Source organism: Ixodes scapularis, unplaced genomic scaffold (genome assembly GCF_016920785.2).
Source record: "Ixodes scapularis isolate PalLabHiFi unplaced genomic scaffold, ASM1692078v2 PGA_scaffold7__128_contigs__length_106722199, whole genome shotgun sequence".
In the NCBI taxonomy this organism is placed as follows: domain Eukaryota; kingdom Metazoa; phylum Arthropoda; class Arachnida; order Ixodida; family Ixodidae; genus Ixodes; species Ixodes scapularis.
In genome coordinates this window covers 74,608,309-74,628,873 of record NW_024609882.1, presented here as the reverse complement: position 1 = coordinate 74,628,873, position 20,565 = coordinate 74,608,309, and the positions used below count along the sequence as shown (strand labels likewise).

General features: G+C 43.2%; 1 protein-coding gene across 1 annotated transcript in view; it reads left to right on the top strand.

Moving 5' to 3' along the window:
* Nucleotides 1–536: 536 nt before the first annotated feature.
* LOC120842856 overlaps nucleotides 537–20,565 on the top strand; it is a 112,478-nt gene continuing 92,449 nt past the window's right edge. Inside the window, exon 1 of the mRNA XM_040214044.1 lies at nucleotides 537–546. Coding sequence (XP_040069978.1) covers nucleotides 537–546 — 10 coding nt within the window. The remainder of the gene's footprint in view (nucleotides 547–20,565) is intronic.

Sequence of the window (20,565 nt, the reverse complement as noted above, 5' to 3'; positions counted from 1 at the left end):
CAAAGTTATGACGAGTCCCTCGCTGTAGATGAGCAATTTAGCCAATGCATCAGAACCGCTAACCAGGTGTCTTCAACGTGCACCACCCGGTAGTGATACACGACCGCACGCCGGTACGATGCTCGTCCAGATCGAAACGGGCAAGGGTGGGTATCGGCAGATCGCTTCACAAGTACATGGATGACGCGCATCCCGATGATATTTCAAGACATTTCGTTCTTTCTGTGAGAGAAAGGTCAGACTCTAGTGTACATCGGTTTGAAGCAAAATTATGAGGAAATTTGTGTTGTGCAACAGCACGTGCGAGAGGCCGCATTCGTGTCTACACTCCGGTTTTCTTTAAGTCCGACAGCTGCTGATTCTACGGTGCAGTGGAGTCCATCTACCCGCAGCAAAACTGTGTTGCCTCGCGGCTAGTAATCTTTGTGTGTTTGGGACCACCGGTAAATAGAGAAGAGAAATAAAAATTCCAAGCTTCCTCCAAAAAAATCAAACAGGGGACTCAAAATGTTGTCTTGCACAAAATAGTATGAAACATGTCGAAAGGTAAAGTCACGTTGGCGACAAAACAACACTTACATAAAATCTAAAATGAGTTCACACGCTCGAGATAATTGAAAATAGATACCCCCAAGGAGAGCAGGCTAAATTTGCGCACATAAATTTCACATTGCTTAGGGTTTTTGTAACACACATCCTCACAGGTCGCGCATATACATTGCCATTACACCCGGCCACTGTTCTTGTTCATATGGCGCAACAGAAGGGAGACTTGAGTAGTGGTGGATATTATGAAGTATAACACTTTTAAATAAGCGTCACCGCGGAACATCCAAGTAGCGCCGGCGGGCAGCCTTGACTGGTGTATTAATATGCATACGAATATTAAGATAGGCACATTATCATTGGAGAAACGGCAAAACAAAAGTCATTGTTAAGTCGCGGAAGGTCAATTCGGAAGAACCTACCTAACACGGTCTATCAACGACGGTTCTAAGAATTCGTAGGTTCCCTTATGTTATCCCCTTGACGAATTAAAGGCGACAGCACTAGCGCCGATGCAAACGTGATTGTGAACCTGCGAAGACAGCGCGCAATCTGAGAACGATCTTTTTGCGCCATTTCACTGGTACCTTCGTTTTCGGGACTTTTTATGTCGCCGACGTGTTTTCGCTCAAGGACTTTGAAGGTTGACTGGACGAGGAGACATAAGGTTTACGCCTTAATAAATAGCTTATTTTTCTACAAAAATGCGCAGCTGATTTTGATTACAACACAAAATAGAAGATCATTTATTTTTATTTAGACAAATTAGGTGAAAAATAACCCTTAATTCAGAAGTTCCTTCTCCGTCTAAATCGCATACTTAGCGTGATTCGGCCGGTTATGTGTTAATCAAACTAAAAACAATTTTTAAATTAAACAAATTAGGTGAAAAATTACCCTTAATTCAGAAGTTCGTTCTCCGTCTAAATCGCATACTTAGCGTGATTCGGCGGGTTATGCGTTAATCAAACTAAAAACAATTTTTAAATGTTCTTGATTGTAACTCTGATAAACAAAGGGATGTTGAGTCGTATAAATAAGGCGTGTTTCATCTTGATCTGGATAATTTTACTGTTGTGTCAAAATTAAATATTGGAATTTCTTATTTTTTTCATGAAAATATAAGTTTACAGTACGTACAATAGAAACAAAATGTATAGTTAAAAGTTTCAAGGCAGAAAAAGTACGTTTTGCGCAGACAACACTAAATTATATTTTCCATGTAGCGATTCCAACGGGTTCGAACCAGTTTGAACCAGTTAGACCGTGATTTATGATCCCCGTTACTGAAACGAAACTGAACCCAAACTGAACCAATAAACATTTATGGTTCTACAATATTGTTTGATGAATTATAGAACACGATGGAATGGCTCTAGTAAAGCGTAAACAAGATTCAACAATCACACTAAGACACCTTTTTGGCCGATTAATCCCCCCAAAATTAAGCTTACGGACTTGGGTTTAAATACGAAACGAGAAAAAAGAACACTTTCTACTTTATTACAAAACTACAAGAAGGGTAGCGTTACATCAGCTATACTTGTGAAATCTAAGTGTAAAGAAGAATATTTCATAAAGAAATGTTTGCGGTGCTGAACCTCCCTCAACTCGATTAATAAGCTGGATGAGGCCAGTATGAGTTGGGTGAAGCCACCTCCAATGGCATTTGAGATTGGCGCAACAGTTACGTAGGTAGCTGAGTCGTACCCGTCGAGAAACAAAAAGCACAGGGTTGTACGATGGCAGTAAACTGCTATTATTTTGGAGTCGTTGAGGTATTTATTCTGCAGTACAGCTCTCATTACTCAGTTAGAACTTGGTAATGTGGAGTTGGAAAGCGACCTCAACTTGTATATAGAGAGTAGAGGCATTATAACTTCAAGTTACGAAAAACTTTCCGATAGATTCGCTGTGCGAGACCAAAGATAAGGTACGTGAGATCTGTTAAAGCCTATTTTTATGTAAATTATGACCGGCCCCAGCAGCATGCGCGTGATAGTTTGTTGTGAGTTTCGATATCCAGTGAATGGCCTTATTTCGTGAACATTTTAGAGGACACCGACACTGAGAAAAACGTTTGGGATTTGTAGAAGCTCTCTACGGCTTTACCACAAGGTTCGGGGGAGGGCGTTGAACGAAACATTTAAGGTTCACTTTATCTTGCATTTGCTTCTGTTTGAATCTGCACCTCTCGCTGTTATTGCCGTATTCACAGCCACGTTATGCGGCTTTGCCGGACAAAATAGGAATTCGGACGACTATTAAAGTTATATTTATTATGGCATTATTACATTCAACATAGGGCGACAATTATGGTCCGATTGAGTGCAATCCTACCTTGCGCGGTGGCGTACTCTACCCTTGTATTATTTGTTGGCTGGGCACTGGTGTTCTATTTGATAACGGGGTAAAGATTCCAACAATACTGTGGAAGGTCAAGGGGTTGCGGGCCGTTGTACCATGAATGAACGCTAAAATAGCTCAGTTCCATCGCACGCTTAAATAACTCATCTTCCATCAAATATTTGAGCTCAAATCGTTTTCAACTAACAGAGCTTTCAACGCACGAGTGTTACTAGAATCCATATGACTGCGAGGTATAGGCCTCCTGCGCTGAAGCTTTGAATGTATCGTGGCGCACTTCGGTGGCGGGCATTAAATGTCTGAGAAGTACAAGCCTGCCAAGGTTCCGCGGCCTCGTACGTACAATAACAATCCTGTTCGGGCGGCTTTTTGCCTCTGTGCGCTGCTGTTATTTGGAGTTCTCGTGGTCGCGATTTAAAATATGTCATCCGTGGTCGTCACCGCACAACGTTAGCCCGGGGACCCGACCTCGCCCCAAGATAGTAATTTCTCTTTCGTCCAAGCACGTCGAAACCCATGCGCGGCCTCGATGCGTTCGAAACGTCGCCGTCGACGGTACTGTTGCGTCGTCAACTGTCAAGAACAAGAAGAGCCCCGGAGTGAACTTCTACAGATTCCCATCGAAACCGTGCGAAGTCGAGCGAAGGGAACGATACTAGCCCCCCAGCGCACTGAGTAATCGAGACAATTGCTTTTCTCGCCCTCCAGGTGCTAAGGCACGACCACTCGATCAAGCGGCTGTGACATGCCTCGAAACGTGCGTCATGCGAACTTTACGAACAGGGACACGCTATACTGGCCGATCAGCTGAGCGATCAGATTGACCTACACTTCGTTTCAGCAGCCGATGCTACAAGTGCGAGCTGCGGGCTTTCAGTGACCCTGTCAACTTGAAGCAATGTTCAGGGCCACATGCTCGCGCTTGTAGTGTCGGAAACTATGTATACATCGAGCATGCGTGCGCACCAACGCACCACAGAAATCAACAAGCATGTGCTGGAGGCGGAGCTCCTACTGCTGACCTTATGTTGCGTGAAGCTTACATCGCAGATGTGTAAGAAAAGCTGCAACAGCTCGAAAGGCAGCTTACAGTCCTTCGTTTTTCTCCTGCCCCGGGTGGTTGGCTAGCAGACGCACAAGCGTACGGGCTTTCGCCTTTCTGTCCTAGCCGAGCAAGCCACTCGGGGTAAAATTTCTGTGGAAATAAAGATTATTATTATCATTGTGTTTGATGCCGCGCTGGCTTCCCTCCCTTCCTCCATTCTTATTTATTTATTTACGTGTGCGAGTGTGTGTGTCTGTGTATGTGTATATAAAGTCTTGTATGGTGCCACAGACCTACGAGTACGGGCAATTTTCCTTTTGGTGTGATCAAACGTTTCTCAAGAGTTACGTCGACGTCGACGCAATAGCAGCAAAGGCAAACCGCGTTTTAAATTTTATCAAACGGAATTTCAAAATGGCCCCAACAAATATGAAGGAGCTGTTATATGTAACTAATGTTAGGCCAATCTTAGAGTATGCTTGTCCAGTGTGGGGCCCATATTACGTAAATTTAATATCGAAACTAGAGCGTGTGCAAAATAGAGCAGCCCGTTTTGTTGCAAATAATTATGAGTTTTGCTCAAGTATAACAGATTTAAAGAAATAACTGGAGTGGAAATCTCTGATTTTGCGGAGAAAATATCTTAGAATGAAACTTTTCAGAAGTATTTACTTAGGACAAACAGGTATTGTGAAGGACCACTACTTACATAATCCTGATTACCTGTCTTCAAGGGTGGACCACCCGCTAGAAATAAAGAATACTAGGTGTAAAACTGAAATGTTTAAGAACTCATATTTCCCAAAATGAATTAGTGATTGGAACAGTCTTCCGCAGCACGTGGTCGCTGAGAATTCGGATGCTATGTTTTCCACCTCATTATTATGTTTTCCACCTCATTATTAGACATCCTTTAATAGTTCTGTGCTCTGTTTTTGTTTTGTACAGTCATGTTTCTGATTTTGTGTAACAGTTTTTGTAACAGTCTTATTGCACTTCTTTCAATCAATAGTCTTACTTTTTATTAACATGTTTGATACAATGCGACGTATAATCGTTTTACTTTCCTGTACCATGTACCCCCTACAATAATGCCCCTGTGGCGATGTAGGTACTGTGTAAATAAATAAAATAAAAATAAAGAAATATCAACTATGTGATCGGCCGACAGACAGCCGGTCGAACCTCGATCGCTTGCGTCTGCTTTCGAGCATTTTCAAGGTTGGTCATCAGCTGCGAGCGTTGGCTGTATGGAGGGGCTGCAGTTTGGGAGTTTTTGCTTAAAAAAGATCCGTTAACGTATCTCGTAATGCTCACCTCAAGCTCGATATCATAAGAAGCTCGCTGTTTTTGCGAGTGACAGAACGCCGACACCAAATTTGCGGCTTCTTGTACAGCGTAGACGTAGCTCGCATCGCTGAGTTTATTCTCATTGCGAAGTGTTGAGGAACGAAAGCAGCTTTCCAGGTTAGAAATTGGCACGATTCCTTGCCGTAAGACAATTGCACGGAAGGAATTCATACCGCCGGCTAACGTTTGCACGCGGGACAAATTGGAATGAGCAAGTTTGTACTATCCAATACCGATAAACAAATCGTAGGGGGCGCCGCCAGCCGCTTTTTCTGCAGCGCCTCCTGGGCAAAGCAGGAGTCCTTTAGACAATTTTTTATATAGGGAGACGCTTAAGCGTCCAATGATTGGGAGTGTTGATGGTAATATGCAGAGTAGTAGGGTAATTGATAACTTTACGCTAATATCGTGAATATTTATTGCAAGTACTTTAATTTTGTAAAACATAAAACGAAACCAACAATTCATAACGCATGAATAGGCCTAGGTGGCACACTAGGGAAGCACATAAATTGGCAAGTGTTGCAATCTTAGGCCCATAATTTTCGCCCAATATTGGGGTTAATTATTGACTGGGTACTTACACTTCTACATTCTTATGAGACTTTTCTGGCTTGCGACATAATTAGAAAAATCCCGGACTTCAGTCAAATATATTATGAATGAACAGAGAGACAAGCAGTAAGACCATGTTTTACACTTGTTTAGAAATTTAGGACACAATTTGCCACATTTAAATCAATCAGCAAGAATGTGAGCCTAATTCGGACACTTTTAATGGTTACCACTTTTGAACATAGTTTAGATGAGCGGTGTTTAGAACTTAAAGGGACGGTGCGAATATATTTAATTATGTTTTTTTACTATACGTGAGCTTATTTACACAAGAGGGACCCAATTATATTTGCAGGCAATGCACCTTACAAAACATTTTTTTTGTTGCGGTGTAAATTCAACGACAAAAGAGAGCGTTTTTTATGAAGTTCTTTTTCGCAAAATTTATGACTTAGCTCGGACGTCGCGGTGCTTGCATAGTTTACCGAAATATAATATTTTAACAAGGCTCATAGATTGAAGCAGAGCATTACGTGAGCACTAAATTTGTTTTTTGATAATCAATAGCTCCACTAGCATTGGGGTGGTTGCTCGTGTTCAGTTGCTTTAATGACTACAATAACCGTACTTTAACAACGTCTGGAACTCAGCCCGTCTCCTGTGCCACGGCTCGGCTAGGCAGCGACTTTCATCATCTCAATTGCACTCGCTTAGGAGCCATTGGATATCTTCTGCAGCGCAAGGCCCGGGCTCGACTACACCACATTTCCCAATACTGTCTAAACCACCTGGACATCTCTTGTGGCCATGGTCGTCGACAATGTGCGCCAATGCACTCATCTTAAACATCTGTAGTCCGCACTGAGTAATATTTTAGGCTTACGATAAATAACAGTTTGCTTTATTAAAAACCGTTTATGAGAAGACGAACATCAAAAAGGTGTTTCTGGAAACTCCCTGCAGGTAGGCGGCCTCGAGGCCTGTAGGTTTCTTAAGTGCAAAAATACCTCTACTTCGACTTTGTAGGTAAGAGTAGAACACGACTCGTGGGGGGAGAGGGGCGGCGTCCTCATTAGAAGGAGTCAGAGTGCTTTATGACACGAGCGGTTGTAGCGATTCCACCGAGTTTCGGTAGGAAGTAGAAAATACTGTCTAAGAAATGTGGAACATGCGCTTTCTTGCAAATCACTTGAGAGAGCCAGTTACTGTAATCTATCGAGGAAGCTCGGTAAATGGCCGGGCAGATGATAGGCTTTCAACCTAAAAATACTGTTTGCAAAGTAACACTGAGCATTACGTTTCACCTTGCTAACCCAGGTAACACGCCAAAGAAACGTCCAACCTTGGCGCAAGTTTGGCAAACCAAAGGGCTTAACTTGGGTTTATTTAATTCTGCTCCATTGCGCTTGTCAGTGCCAAAGTACATCATAGGGCATGCCAAAAGTTGGCTTTTCTTTTGGTCCGCCATCAGAGTGCCAAAGCAAGTGCCATACGTGAGCAAAAACTGCCAAACTGAATCATAATTTGGAGATTCCGGACGTGCGAAAGTTTGGCGTTTTTGTGGTCCGCACACACATATCGTGTGCAATATCTGAACGACATAATTCATGTAACATAATGAGAGGAATAACTGGGCCGCGTTCGCCACCCTCCTATACATTTCGGTTACCTCGGACCGGCGGGGAACGTATAGTGATCGCCATCGGTAGTGATCTGGTTACTGCTGAGGCTTTAACATAGAGAGGTAAAAAAGTATTACTTGACCGGTCGTTGCTTAGTCTGCTCATGGCTTATTGCACGGAACAAATCTGGCGCTATGCAGTGTACAAGGTAAACTATCAAGCTGCGGCGAAATGTACAAGTCCAACCTTGCGTCTGCACCTTTAGTATTTTCTGTCGTTCTAGTTCTCTCTCTGGTGATCACAAATGCTAGCGGTTTTGACAGGTCACGCTCCAGACTCGCCTCTGCATGCACCCTTATTCATGCTTCGAAGGTAGTTATGGGAAGCCATGCGAGTCCTCTCAGTCTCTATGGTGCGTAAACAACGGACTGACCTGAGTGGGGACCTGGCCGCGCTTGCTCAGCGATAAGTTTCATCTCAACTGACTTACACCGTCAAAAGCACTGCACGTTTTTTTTTTCTTTTAGGAAATCATTTTTTTTTGTTTGTTCTGCCTTTCCCCTTAACATTTTGGTAGTGGGGTTTGTCGCCCTCACACTGAAATAATTTTGAGCACCCTGCATTGACAGTCAGACAACTGACATAAACAATCCACGATTTTACGACTTCGCTGATTGAGAGGGGACAGACGGATGTTATCTGCCTGGACGTTTCAAAGACTTTGAATCGCTTTCCACACGCAAAACGCATTAAAAAGCTAGTAGACACCGGTACAAATTTACAGGTATTAGGATGGATTAAAGCCTATTTCAATAATCGTTCTAAATTTGTAGGAGTTAACGGTGCTAGATCTAATACATTAAAAGTCACGTCGGCGGTTTCCCATGGGTCCGTAATGGGACCAGTAATATTTTAAAGTTATATTAATGATATTTCAGACAACCTTCACAAAATTAGCTCTAAAGTTACCACTCACTCGCAGACAACTGCTTAATTTATTCCGGAATTGTGTGTCCTGAAGAACACATCACTTTGAACATAGCGTTAGAAACTATAAATGAGTGGAGTAAACGCTCAAAAATGCAAATTAACCCCCGAGAAACTGTATTCTCAAGTTTCATAAACAAGATTAAAGACGTGTTTTTTTATTATGAACCTGGCGCTAGTAATTTTAAACACCTAGTTGTAAGCGTGTCTGGAGATGTGTTGGAAATCTAATATTGGCAACTTCGCTAGCACCGCCGAAAGAAAATTGTGGTACTTGAGACGCAACCTCAAATTAGCAGCAGAGGAAGCAAAACTAACTGCCTACCTAACATTTGTAAGCCCTGTCTTGAAACATGCGGGCACCGTGAGGGACCCATACAAATAAACAAAAAAAGAAACAGATTGAAACATTAGAAAAGGTACAAAGGAGAGCAGCCATGTTTGTCATGTCCAGATACCGAAGGCCTGATCAGTCTGTCAGCGCGATGCTACCCAACTCAATTTGCCGACAATGAAAGAACGGATCGAGTAAAGAAGCGAGATTAAAACTGCTGTATTTGATACAAAACAAAAGGTTAAATATAGATTTGCAGCTATATCTAATGTCTCGCTCTACTAGAGAACTTCGGGGCGGTCATATTGAAATACTGATGCCGATGTAAGCCCGGTTTCACATTTTTAAGTATTCCTTCTTTGCGAGGAACATAGCTAGCTGGAAGAACCTCCCACAAGATGTTTTTGAATGTGACACCGTTGAAGGTTTTGAAGCCGGCTTGAGAGGCCTTGCCCAACATATAATGTTTTTTTTTGTACAGTGTTTTTAAGTTCGCTTATATTTATATACATTAAGTGCATATGTGCCTGAATCATTCATATGCGTACCATTCATCGAGGTGTGCTTTAAAAATTTTGTTATTTTACTAATAACCCACTACTGTAACGTAACACCGAATGGGCCATCAGTATGGACGAATATATAAATAAAAACATTTTTCTGAAGGTCCTAAATGATTTTTTTGTGTATGTGTATGCACCCATGTGTGCTTCAATGTGTACGTGTCTGCACCCGTTTGTGCCAGTGTACATGCGCGTCCCTGTGTGTGGGTACGACGTTTTCTTTTTATATGCGTCCATTTACGTGCACGTGCGTGCGTGCGTCTGCGCGAGGGCGCACGCTCACGTCTATGTGTGTGTGAGTGAACCTGCGCGTGCCAGTGTGTGTGTGTGTGTGTCTGTGTGTGTGTGTGTGCGCGTCCTTGAGTGCCTGTGAGCTTGGGCGAGCAAGAGTGTGTGTGTGTGTCTGAGTATATGTGTGTCTGTGGGAGGGGGAGTGTGGGTGCGTGCGTGCGTGTTCGTTTGTGTTTTGTGTGTGTGTGTATTTCACTTTGTTCAAACTTGCGTTGAGAAAATTTAGTTTATTTGTTTATCTATAAATCGTAGGAATTCCAAGTTAATGGGTTCGTTATTTATGCCATGTTTTCCTGCAATGAATTTTTAGCATTAAGAATTGGGTAATATTCGTTTATGTATTTAAAGAAGAAACCTTTCCGTAACAAATTGCCAGCCCCGGAGGACATCAGGATTAAAAAAACGTACTAATTTACAAAATATTAACTACAATATCCCAAATTAGTTTTTAGTTTGTGTAAATACTCTTATGGTTCCTATTACAAACACACTGAGCGTCGTCGAGATCATATAAATTGCTTAATTTTAGGACGACTGAAGCATGTGGACAGCTGAAGGTCCCCTAAACGGACCACTTTCGCAACAGGCGCAAGACCAGCGATCCTAAAACGAGACTGATAAGACTATATGCTTAGCACGGTTTGTCATCACCGACCTTGCTCCTGTTGCACGAGTCGTTATTTTAGCGCAACCCCGAGCTTCCCACTCGATTCAAGTCGTCCTAATATTGACTGATTTAGAGGCTTTTGATGACGGTCAGCAAGTTTCACATTGGAACGATCTTCTTATTTTTACTAATGAAAAATATTATTAGAAACTTTTCAATAGCGTTTGGCTCACTGGTACGTTTCATTATTCCTTGACGTCCACCGTGGCTGGCAGTGTGTTCGCGAAAGGAGTTTCTTTATTTTCAACCATCCTATTTTTCGGAATTATTAAGACTTCTCAGAAACACCCGATATGATGCATTCCAATTCAGCCCTAATTTTCTATAAAAAAAAACATTATTGTTTTGAAATCATTTTTAAAGTGAAAGAGAACGTAAATGAGAAGCCTGGCGGATTTTTGTTTGTTTAGTTTTCAAGTTGAATGTGAATGTGGCTGAGGCAAAAAGTTTCCCACCTGCCTGGGGTTCCATGTTTTACCACTTGCTATTTTGTAGCTTCTCAAGCTGGTGCACTTGGAAGTTTGTGACACTCTCGAAATAGGTTTCATTACGCTAAAGCGATTGAAACATTCTTATATTTTGGAATACATGTTAAATAATAAAAAAGTAACTCTTTCATTTTCAGTCTTTTTGACAAATTTCTCCGAGTTTTCACGTGTGATTTATCGGTGTTTTAGTTGCCCTAACTTCACCATGAAGCTCATATTGAGTTGCTTTAATGCAAGTGTAGTTCAATGTTTTGTGTGCCAAATAAAATCAAGTACACACATTTTACTAATTAAAAATTTAAACAAAACAATTAATTTTGCACCGATTTTTTTATAACCTCAAAGCGATTTCCATTTTTTTTATTCGTAATAAGGTGTAATAGTGGTTTTCAAAATATAAAAAAATAATACCAATTTTAATGGCTGCCATAAAAGCATGGATAATGACAGATTTGCATTGTAAAACAGCAAACTTGGTTGCGGGGTAAAGCAACTTTTACTCCGCGTTATAAATAATTTTACAAATCTTAAAGTTTACTTGTGAGTAAAAATATAAGATAATTCACTATACTCACGCTTTAATGTTAATCTGATAGAACTTAAGCGTTAAAAGTTAGAGTGAACCAATTACTAAATTTACTTGCGTTAACTGTGGCAAAAAATAAGATAATATATTTTGTTTACATCCTTTATATACCGCAATAATCCCTTACTACTAATAGAGTATTAAACAATAAACAATGGCCTCTTTTATAAAAATATTCATCCCAAATTTGCTATATCCTGAAATCAATATTTTATTCAAATTTATGTACCAAATCGTATTTAAATATATGACATTGAAATTGTATTCAATATAAAATCTTCAAATTCGTAAGTTGTCGTAATTACCTGAAAAAACTTCTCAAAATATGTGAATGTAAGAAAGAAGGGAGAGGACCAAGCGCTGGGTCCAGTACCTTATTTCTCGTGTCCATGTATTTTTGAAGTTCTCTTCTAGTTAAAATTGTACTAACTAGCCCACTTCGTCATTTCAGTGTATTTCTGGCAATGTCCAAGTGAATAAAAAGATATTGAATTGATACTAAATAAAAATAAAATTCGACCCCCGTTGCATTTTTGCTTAAGGTTTGCACCACACCAGCCTAGTGTCGTTCTGAGCCACCCAGGTGTACAATAAAATTATTGTACCTGGTTTGGTGTGTCACAATAACACATTATACTGGTTTGGTGTACGCACCTAGGCGCACAGAACTAGCCTGATGTGTACACTAGGACGCACTAGGCTGTTTTGGCGAGTGAACCAGGACGTACTAGTCTTGTCTTGTGTTTAGATAAGAATTCAACAAAAAACACCAAACAAATAGGGTGAATTTTGGTTCTGGGCAAAGAGCGTGGTAGCACGTTAAGCTAGTAGGCACGGAGGTGTTTTACAATCATTTTGCATGTGATGCCGCATGCGTATTTTGCGGGTAAATTAATCTTGAAGTTAAGGGCTGTACCAGGCAATAAAGTACTTTATAAGTTCACAATTTCTTTGCCGAATGTGACACTTCATATTAATTTGTAGCAAGTGGTTTTTGTGGAAAAAAAATACATAACGTGTTAGCAGCTCCTTAATTGCATTTGACTGAATGTCCGATTTAGTTGACTTTAATGAACACTCGATCAAATTATAAGTTTAGCGCTTTGCTTTCTGCTCCGATTCCCCGTTCGGCCGTCCAGCTTTACCTTGGCCATAATATTGCTTGCAAATAAATAATTGCCACGTAACAGTTTATTGCAGTTCGTCATTACAACTACACTGTGTGCGGATCAATGCGAGTTTCTATTCTTTTCAGGAATACGCTGTCGGGCATCCACAATTTCTAAGAAACAAGAAATGGTGCTTAATATTATCGCCATGGTGCTTCTTGCACAGGCACTTCAAAACGGTAAGGAAAATGCCAATGAGGCGGAGTAATTTTTGCCTCCTAACTCTGTAAGAAAACGTAATCTTTAGTTGAATGCAGGGTAAAATATTTACACTCTTAGGAGTCTAGCAAGGAGGCTCAAGAGGCTCACAGAGTTAGGTACACACGTGGAGCACCAGCCCCAAACTTTGAATAAATCGTTTTCATTAAAAAGTAGTGTGCTGTTAAATTTACACACTTCATTTCTAAAGGATGTAAACTCGTATATAGAGAAGGCCGTTGGAGTGCAGTGTTGATTTTCATCAATAATTCACCTCAAACAGTCTTAGTCCAGGTCCGTCTAGAGAGTGTAGTAAACAGTAATTTCCTGTACCAACGCTTTTTCCGTAGGAGATGCATATCTTAAAATTTTACATATGAAGATTTTTTGAAAAATAGACGAAAGCAAAAAAAAAAAACGCTAAATTTTACGTTTGAAAAAGCGAGTATGTACGGTGGTAGATCAATCAAAAGGGTTGCGATTTCAGTCTTGCGCATGTTTATCTACATCTCAGCTTGCTATTTTTACTCATGTAGAAACTGCACGTGGTGAGTGCTTTTCAGGAATTTGTTTCTTGCCAAACTTTAATTATAATGCTGCTTAAGCCGTCAAAAGCTTAGCTGTTGTTTGTTAAGCCCAGGGAGGGGTTCTCCCACCAACCCTGTGATGTTCGTGCGAGAACCCGATTTGTACCCTTTAAGGGAACACTAAATTCCTACCAAAAACAAGTTAAAGCGCCCGGGTAAACCACGTATGTTAGCAAACTCCCCGAACAAATACAGTTTATACAAGCTTGATCATGCTAACAAAGATTCGGAAGCCCAGAATGTCAGATCGACCTTATACTTCTCGGCTTTCTTGAGCGGGGCCCCTGAAAGGATCTACATGCGGATTCTGCCGTTTCTTAGCTCCCGGTAAACTCGCTTATGTTCTGCGTTCGTCTGCTTTGGAGACACCGTCTCGCCACGGAGCACGAAGATTCGCTCGCATTTTTTACACCCGCCGATAGATGGCGCAGCATGACAGGAAATGCCGCAAACCGCGAGGTCGCGCACGCGCCTTCGTGAGGCGCCCGCATGTGTCCGCTTTTGCGTCGGGAGCAAACACGGTTCCTCAGAATTTTGCCTATGCGTACGATATTGCTATTTTGTACACTCCCAGGCAGCACCGAGTTCTGGGCCAAAACTTGGCTTGCGTCTGGCAGTTTAGGGCATTAAAGGGACCATGAAATGACCTTTTTACTTTTTCCAGATAACTTTTACATTAAACCGTCAATGTTCACTGAATGCCGAACAGGCATCCGTTTTCGTCTCGGTTTATTAACTTTTACACAAAAAATTATTGAAATATCGACTTTTTCATTCTCTCCAACTGACCGCAAAAGAAGCCGTGACGTAGACCGTTTCCGGAACCGGAAGTTCTCTCGGCAGTAGGAGAATGGGAGTGTTAGCGGCAACGAGTTGGGGTGCGCCGGTAGGTTTTACTGCGCTGATGTCACCGACGTATTTCCTGAATCGGCGCCTCTCATCGCCGCATCGCAGCTGAGCGAAATTCAATGAGATATGTTGCGCTACAGCGACAGCATGGGACTAGTCCCATACGCCGGTATGCCTGTTGGGAAGTGCAGCGAGTCTTGTCACCACCCCGTCATTGTTGGCAGAAGGGCCGGCCCGTGTCAGTCGTTTGCAAAGCGACGTAGATGGCGTTTTTCGCGGCCTCGGAGATGCAGGAGCGATCCGACGTTAAAAAAGATACGTTTGAACTACGAGTGTCAGCAAGAGCCACGTAAATACCTGCTTACACTCGGAGCGGACGCGTACACTCGGAGCGGACGCGCGCGCTTGATGGAATTCTTGTTTTCGCCTTGTTTGTAAGCGCTTTGGGACCGTTCTTTTACGATTGCAACTCGATACTGACGCGACACTCGGCAAAGAAAGGTTGGACCGGGGTCGACAGTGACGTGCAGTCTGTCAGAATAAAAATGGCATACCAATAACAAAGTGTACATACCGTGTTACGAAGGCAATCCATACGGCGTTTATTTCAGCTCTATATCACACAAAACAAGAAGATAGAATCGACGAGAGTCCCTTTTCGACGAGTGTTCGTCAACACTGCCTCGGAAAACAAGGGGAAGAGATTGACCTCCTCACCTCTTAATCTAGAATTGAGGTCAGTGATCAAACTATAATACGGGAAGGGTCCACAAGGGTCGCGCGGGCATATTCCATTTAGCACGCCAGCCGGTCGTAGGCAGACGGTCTTGCGACGAAGCAACGCAGCGCCGAGTCGGAATGCCTGCTAGGCCTATACGCTTCGTCGGAGTCGGTGAATCCAGCGTTCTTGTTCGTCGTGGTCTGTTTTAAATACTGTTTTCTTGCTGCTTGAAGTCGGCACGCGCGGGAAGAACACGTAGAAAAATAAACGTTCAGTCAGTCAGAGTTTTGAGAGGAAGGAAAACAAAGAAAATAAATGTTCGTCGGTCGCCGTCACCCAAGTAACTGGCGGCCCTGCCCTACTGCGCACGCGCAGTAGTTGCTTCGTTTACCACACGATAGATGGCGCTTGGCTCTCAGCATTATCAAATTTGGCAATTTTCGCCACACATCTCTAATTATGCTACAAAATGTGGATCTGAATATTATTTAACAAAACTTTTAGGAAACATTCGTCGGCTATTTATTGTTTACGATCGCGGAGCTGGTGAGGTAGGCTCTTACCCAATAGGCGATGTGGATTCGGCTGACGTGCACCGATTCTGCGTATGCATCGTAGTGAACAGGCGAAGGAAGGAAGGCGCAAAAGAGTCCAGTTTTCTTTTAAAAGTTCTATAGCAAATAATTTTTTTGGGCTCCCTATTTTTGTGTTTTTGTGTTTATTTTCACACCTTTTACGACGTGCGGTGGATGAAACTCGATTTTAAAATCATTTCATGGTCCCTTTAAAAAGCCCGAAGAAGCCAAAGTAGTGCCAGACCTGACCTCCCTTGGCAACAGTCTGGGTATCTTGGCCCTAATTCGCCAAACAAGTGCCAAACTTAGGCTTCGCTGCCGGGTAGTTCGGTTATTATCTGGCATCTTCGGACCTAAATCACCTAACAAATGCCAGATTTAGGCTTACTGCCCGTTAGTTCGGCAGATATTTGGCATTTTTGGGCCAAAATCGCCAAACTAATGCCAAAGTTAGGCTTCACTTTTTGATAGTTCGGCTATCACCTGGCACATTCGGGCCAAAATCGCCACAGATGTGCCAGAGTTAGGCTTACTACCTTGTAGTTCGGCAGAGCTTTGGCATTTTTGGGCCAAAATCGCCAAACTAATGCCAAAGTTAGGCTTGACTTTTTGACAGTTCGGCTGTCACCAGGCACATTCGGGCCAAAATCGCCACAGATGTGCCAGAGTTAGGCTTACGACCTTGTAGTTCGGCAGAGCTTTGGCATTTTCGGGCCAAAATCGCCAAACTAATGTCAAAGTTAGGCTTCACTTTTTGACAGTTCGGCTGTCACCTAGCACATTCAGGCCAAAATCGCCACAGATGTGCCAGAGTTAGGCTTACTACCTTGTAGTTCGGTTGAGATCTGGCATCTTTGGGCCCAAGTCGCCAAGCGAGTGCCCAAGTTAGGCTTCGCTTCCCGATAGTTTGGCTGTGATCTGGCAGCGACGGGCCAAAGGTGCCAAACAAGTGCCAGAACTAGGCTTACTGCCTTGGAGTTCGGCTGATGAGGTATTTGATGTATGCGGGTGGTCTTCATCTTAATTAAATAGAAATCAAGTTTTATTCGGCTGGCAACTTTATCTTATTTTGGTTGTCTCTTGATCTCTGCAGTCCAAAGGTTGGCTGAATGTTTTGACGCGGCTGGAGCAGGCTTTGCAAACGCAAATTGTGCCAGATGTTTTACTCGCGCGTAGGTACACAAGCCAATATCGGGACGCGCCGTGAGACTGGTTCGACATTATGGCGCGTTCACACCGGCGACGCGATCTAGTCGCGCCATAACTTTCATCGCAAAAGCGACCATCGCGGGCAAAAAGTGACGGGTTTTGAGCAGTATAGCATAGTTGTAAACCCGAGACTGGGGATACGGACAAGGGACAAAACACAGAACGACACGGACGAAGTCTCAATCGCCAAACTAATGCCAGACCAGTCGCTTGCTGACCCGACGTTTTGCGATGCACTCTAGTCGCGGAGAGGCCGAGCCAACCAACGGTGTTCGGAGCGAGAGTTTTTGAGACGCGACTCGCCAACGAAGGCATTGGACTCGCTCATCGCGCACGCCAAATTAACCAACTAATTACTTTTTTTTTTCTTTCTTTTTTTTTGCGATGCGATTTAGTTGGATCGCGCGACTGCTATCCCCGGTGTGAATCCGCCTTTACAGAAAGTGCTGTGCGCACGTCTCAACAAGATATATCATTATTGAGGGGTGTCCGAACAGGACACTACAAAACGCACGACTCCTACAAATCGTGAAAATTGAAGCGGACGCGCTCGCTTCAAGCCCGCTTCAATTTTCACGATTTGTCGGAGTCGTGTCCTGTTTGGACACCCCTTTAGGCGGCGCATTGCAAAAGCGAGCGTGGCTCTGTGCGTGTCTTGCATCGTGATTGAGCACTGTCAAATCCTAGCGATAACAAAGTGCGGAAACGACCGTGGCTCTATGGCGCGGTTCCCGCATCACACTTGGGGGATGAAAATGAAATCTCGGAAATTGTACTATTTTAGCGTGTTGATACTTTTTAAACATTAAAAAGTGGAGACACAAAAGGGACGATAAAGACAGGCCAATCTCTGAACTTTAAAGCCGCTGTACAAACGGGACGTTCTGCAGAGAAGAACCTTCTGTCCCGAAGCTGGGGGACGGGGAGGGAAAGGTCAAGCGTTGGATGAAAAGAGGTTTAGAGAATGGGATTAGCCTCGGGGCGAGCCATTCTCTCGAGAGGGAGTGAAGACGGAACAAAGCTGCCGTGGGGTTCCGGCTAAAAGGTGGAAGAAAGTTAAGCTTGTCAAACGGCGACCTCGGATCCGAGGACGGGCACGCCAGAGAATTTGAAAATAGCTGCTTGATTAGCCGGACGACCCAGTGCGGTCTACTGGTTCTAGAAGGTGACTCGGAAGAAGAAAACTCGTTTTGGTCGAAAACTCTAAAAGCATTCTGTACGTGAACTCTTGCCACAAATAAAAATAACACATGCATGAAAAACTGCGAAGGCACCTAAGCTTTCGCCTATGATGTGGGAATGCGTGAGCATTACAGGCAGAGTTATGTTGGCGCAACTTGCAATAAAGAAAGAAAAAAAAAGTTATGTTGGCGCAACGGATAGCGCGCTAGTTTCACGATCAAGAGGGCCTAGCTTCGAAACCGGGCAGGGGATGGTTTTTTTTCTCGTGTTATTTTTCTTTCGTTTTTTTTTTGTTTGGTCACGTGACAAGAAAAATCACATGAACAGAATTTTTTTTTGGCCAAGTCACCAGAGGTTTTTTTTCTAATTTCTCCTTTTCTTCAGTCTTTCTTTCTTTCTTTCTTTCTTTCTTTCTTTCTTTCTTTCTTTCTTTCTTTCTTTTTCCTTTTTTTCGGTTTACGCTTCCTATCGCAAAACGCTATGCACCTATTTCGCGTTACATTGGCGTTAGCCAAATCGTTTTATTTATGGCAGGGAATTCTGCCGTACGTATCTTATGTTACTATTACCAACCCTGGATTTCGTCCGGCAACCAGTTTGGGAATGACGACGCCAACTTTGTGTTCTAATTTCTTTGAGGTCTAAGGCCTCGTTATCCGTCGGTCTCTAAGATTGGCTCTTCAAGTATCTTTTGGGAAAGGGTTGACGACAGGCATTTTTATGGAGCACGTGTGTCGACCAGAGTGAACATTGCTGAAGAGCCTCTAGTGTGATTTTGGCCGTAAATAACTGGAGGCCCCGGGCAAACCAACCCAATGGAGAAAAGTATCTACCTTTCTGGTTTCATAGAGAGTTATGAAAGTCAGAAGGGACGAATCCTACCGGCTTGCAAACGCAATCGTGTTGATAATAGCGCAAAGGAGTTTGTATGACTCTCTCTGGCGGTGCGCAGAGGGTAAAGGCACGGAGGTAATATATGCTTTTGCCCAGTCACCTCGCGAACGGTTGGGTATTGGCTGCAGAGATCCATTTCGCGTTGTTTTATTACGGGATTATATCTCGATTTCTTTGTTCCTAGTTTCACAGACGGAACGAAATCGCTTTTGTTGTGTGGTGTCACGGCGGGAAGAGAGAAATCAATCAGAGTACCCAAATTCGACGCTTGTGCTCGTTCTATAGCGCTTCTAAAAACCGTGCGATCACGGCTGTGTATCGTCAACATTGCATAAACTGCCGTTACTTGTACTCGTATTGCATCGTGAGGGAACGACTGTGACTGGGTAAACAGAAATAGGGAGAATGGGTGCGTGTGATTTGTTGAAGTTCGAATCAACAAATCGAGCTTCAACGAATGCGATAGTATTGCATTCACTCAACCAGCTATATGAGTTTTCAGATCCTTCCAAGTATGCGATTCGTGTTCTGCCAGTGGTACCTCAGTTAGATTAAAAAACAAAATCCACGTTAAAAAAAAAAATTACGGTGACTCGAGTTGCTCCCGCGCCGAATCATGTTTCACGTAAGCGTAATTTTGGGTTCGATGCACGACGAGGGGTCTTCAATTATAAAAATATTTTGATTACGATTATTTGCGGCGCTAAAAATTTGAAAGCCAAGCAGTGAACACGATGGTGTTCTTATAAATATTATATACATTTTATTTTACACTGTTTGAATACGCTGCCGTCGTTATGTCCTTGAATTATTGGCTAGCTTGTGGCGGACAGGGAAGTCTTGCAGGACCATTATGATAGGACCTACACTAAACCTGCCGCGCTTCGAAAAATGTTAGTCCAATGCATACCAGCTTGTTCAAGGCGGGCGAAGCGTTACGCATCCGGCAAAGCGCATTAAATCGCTGCCCGCGACGTTTTTTATTTTTTTTTTATTTATTTATTTTTTTTTTTTTTTGTGCAGCGAGATAATCTTTAGTCAAGCAGCACGCCCCCTCTACGGCGGGTTATGCCGGATTAACGGAGGCGTCTCCTAATCCATTCTCCGCGTTGGCCCCTCGGGGGAGGGCGGTGAAGGGAGGAAAGGAGGGCAGGAGAGGAGGAAACGCAAAAAAAAGTGGAAAGAGCAAACTTTATTTTCGGCTTCAACCTCGAAACCCGCCCGCTCCGTGGGAGTACCGGAAAGAGAAATCTTGGCGGAAGGAGAGGAAGCGAAGGAAGCGTACGCGATCCCCCTGTCCTGCGGGACCAGGTACATCGGGCAAACGGGGCGATCCCTTAACGACCGACTCCGAGAACATCAAATGAACCCCGAAAGAGCTGCTTCGGAGTCCAAGCACCCGATCGTCATTCACGGGAGAAAATGTCCCGGTTGCGCTCCTAATTTATGTAATAACAAAAACGGCTTGACATAACAAAAATAACAATTTAATTAAACGTTGCGCCTCCAATGCGGGAGGCATCTCCAGTAGAGCACAGAGCGAGTGAGAATCGCACAAAAAAGTTCGGCTATTTAGGCATAAAGTTTGTGTACACGTCCGGCAGGGGGCCACGGTTCTTGTTTACCAGCGATGAATCACTTCCGCGTTTGTCGTTCTGGATGAACCAAGATTCCAGCAGCTTCCTCGGTTCCCACCTTTTAGCCCCCTCCAAGGTCGATGCCTTGTCAATGTCAAATTGGTGTCCTGACGTCCATGCGGGTCGACGAGTTCGGACTTGAA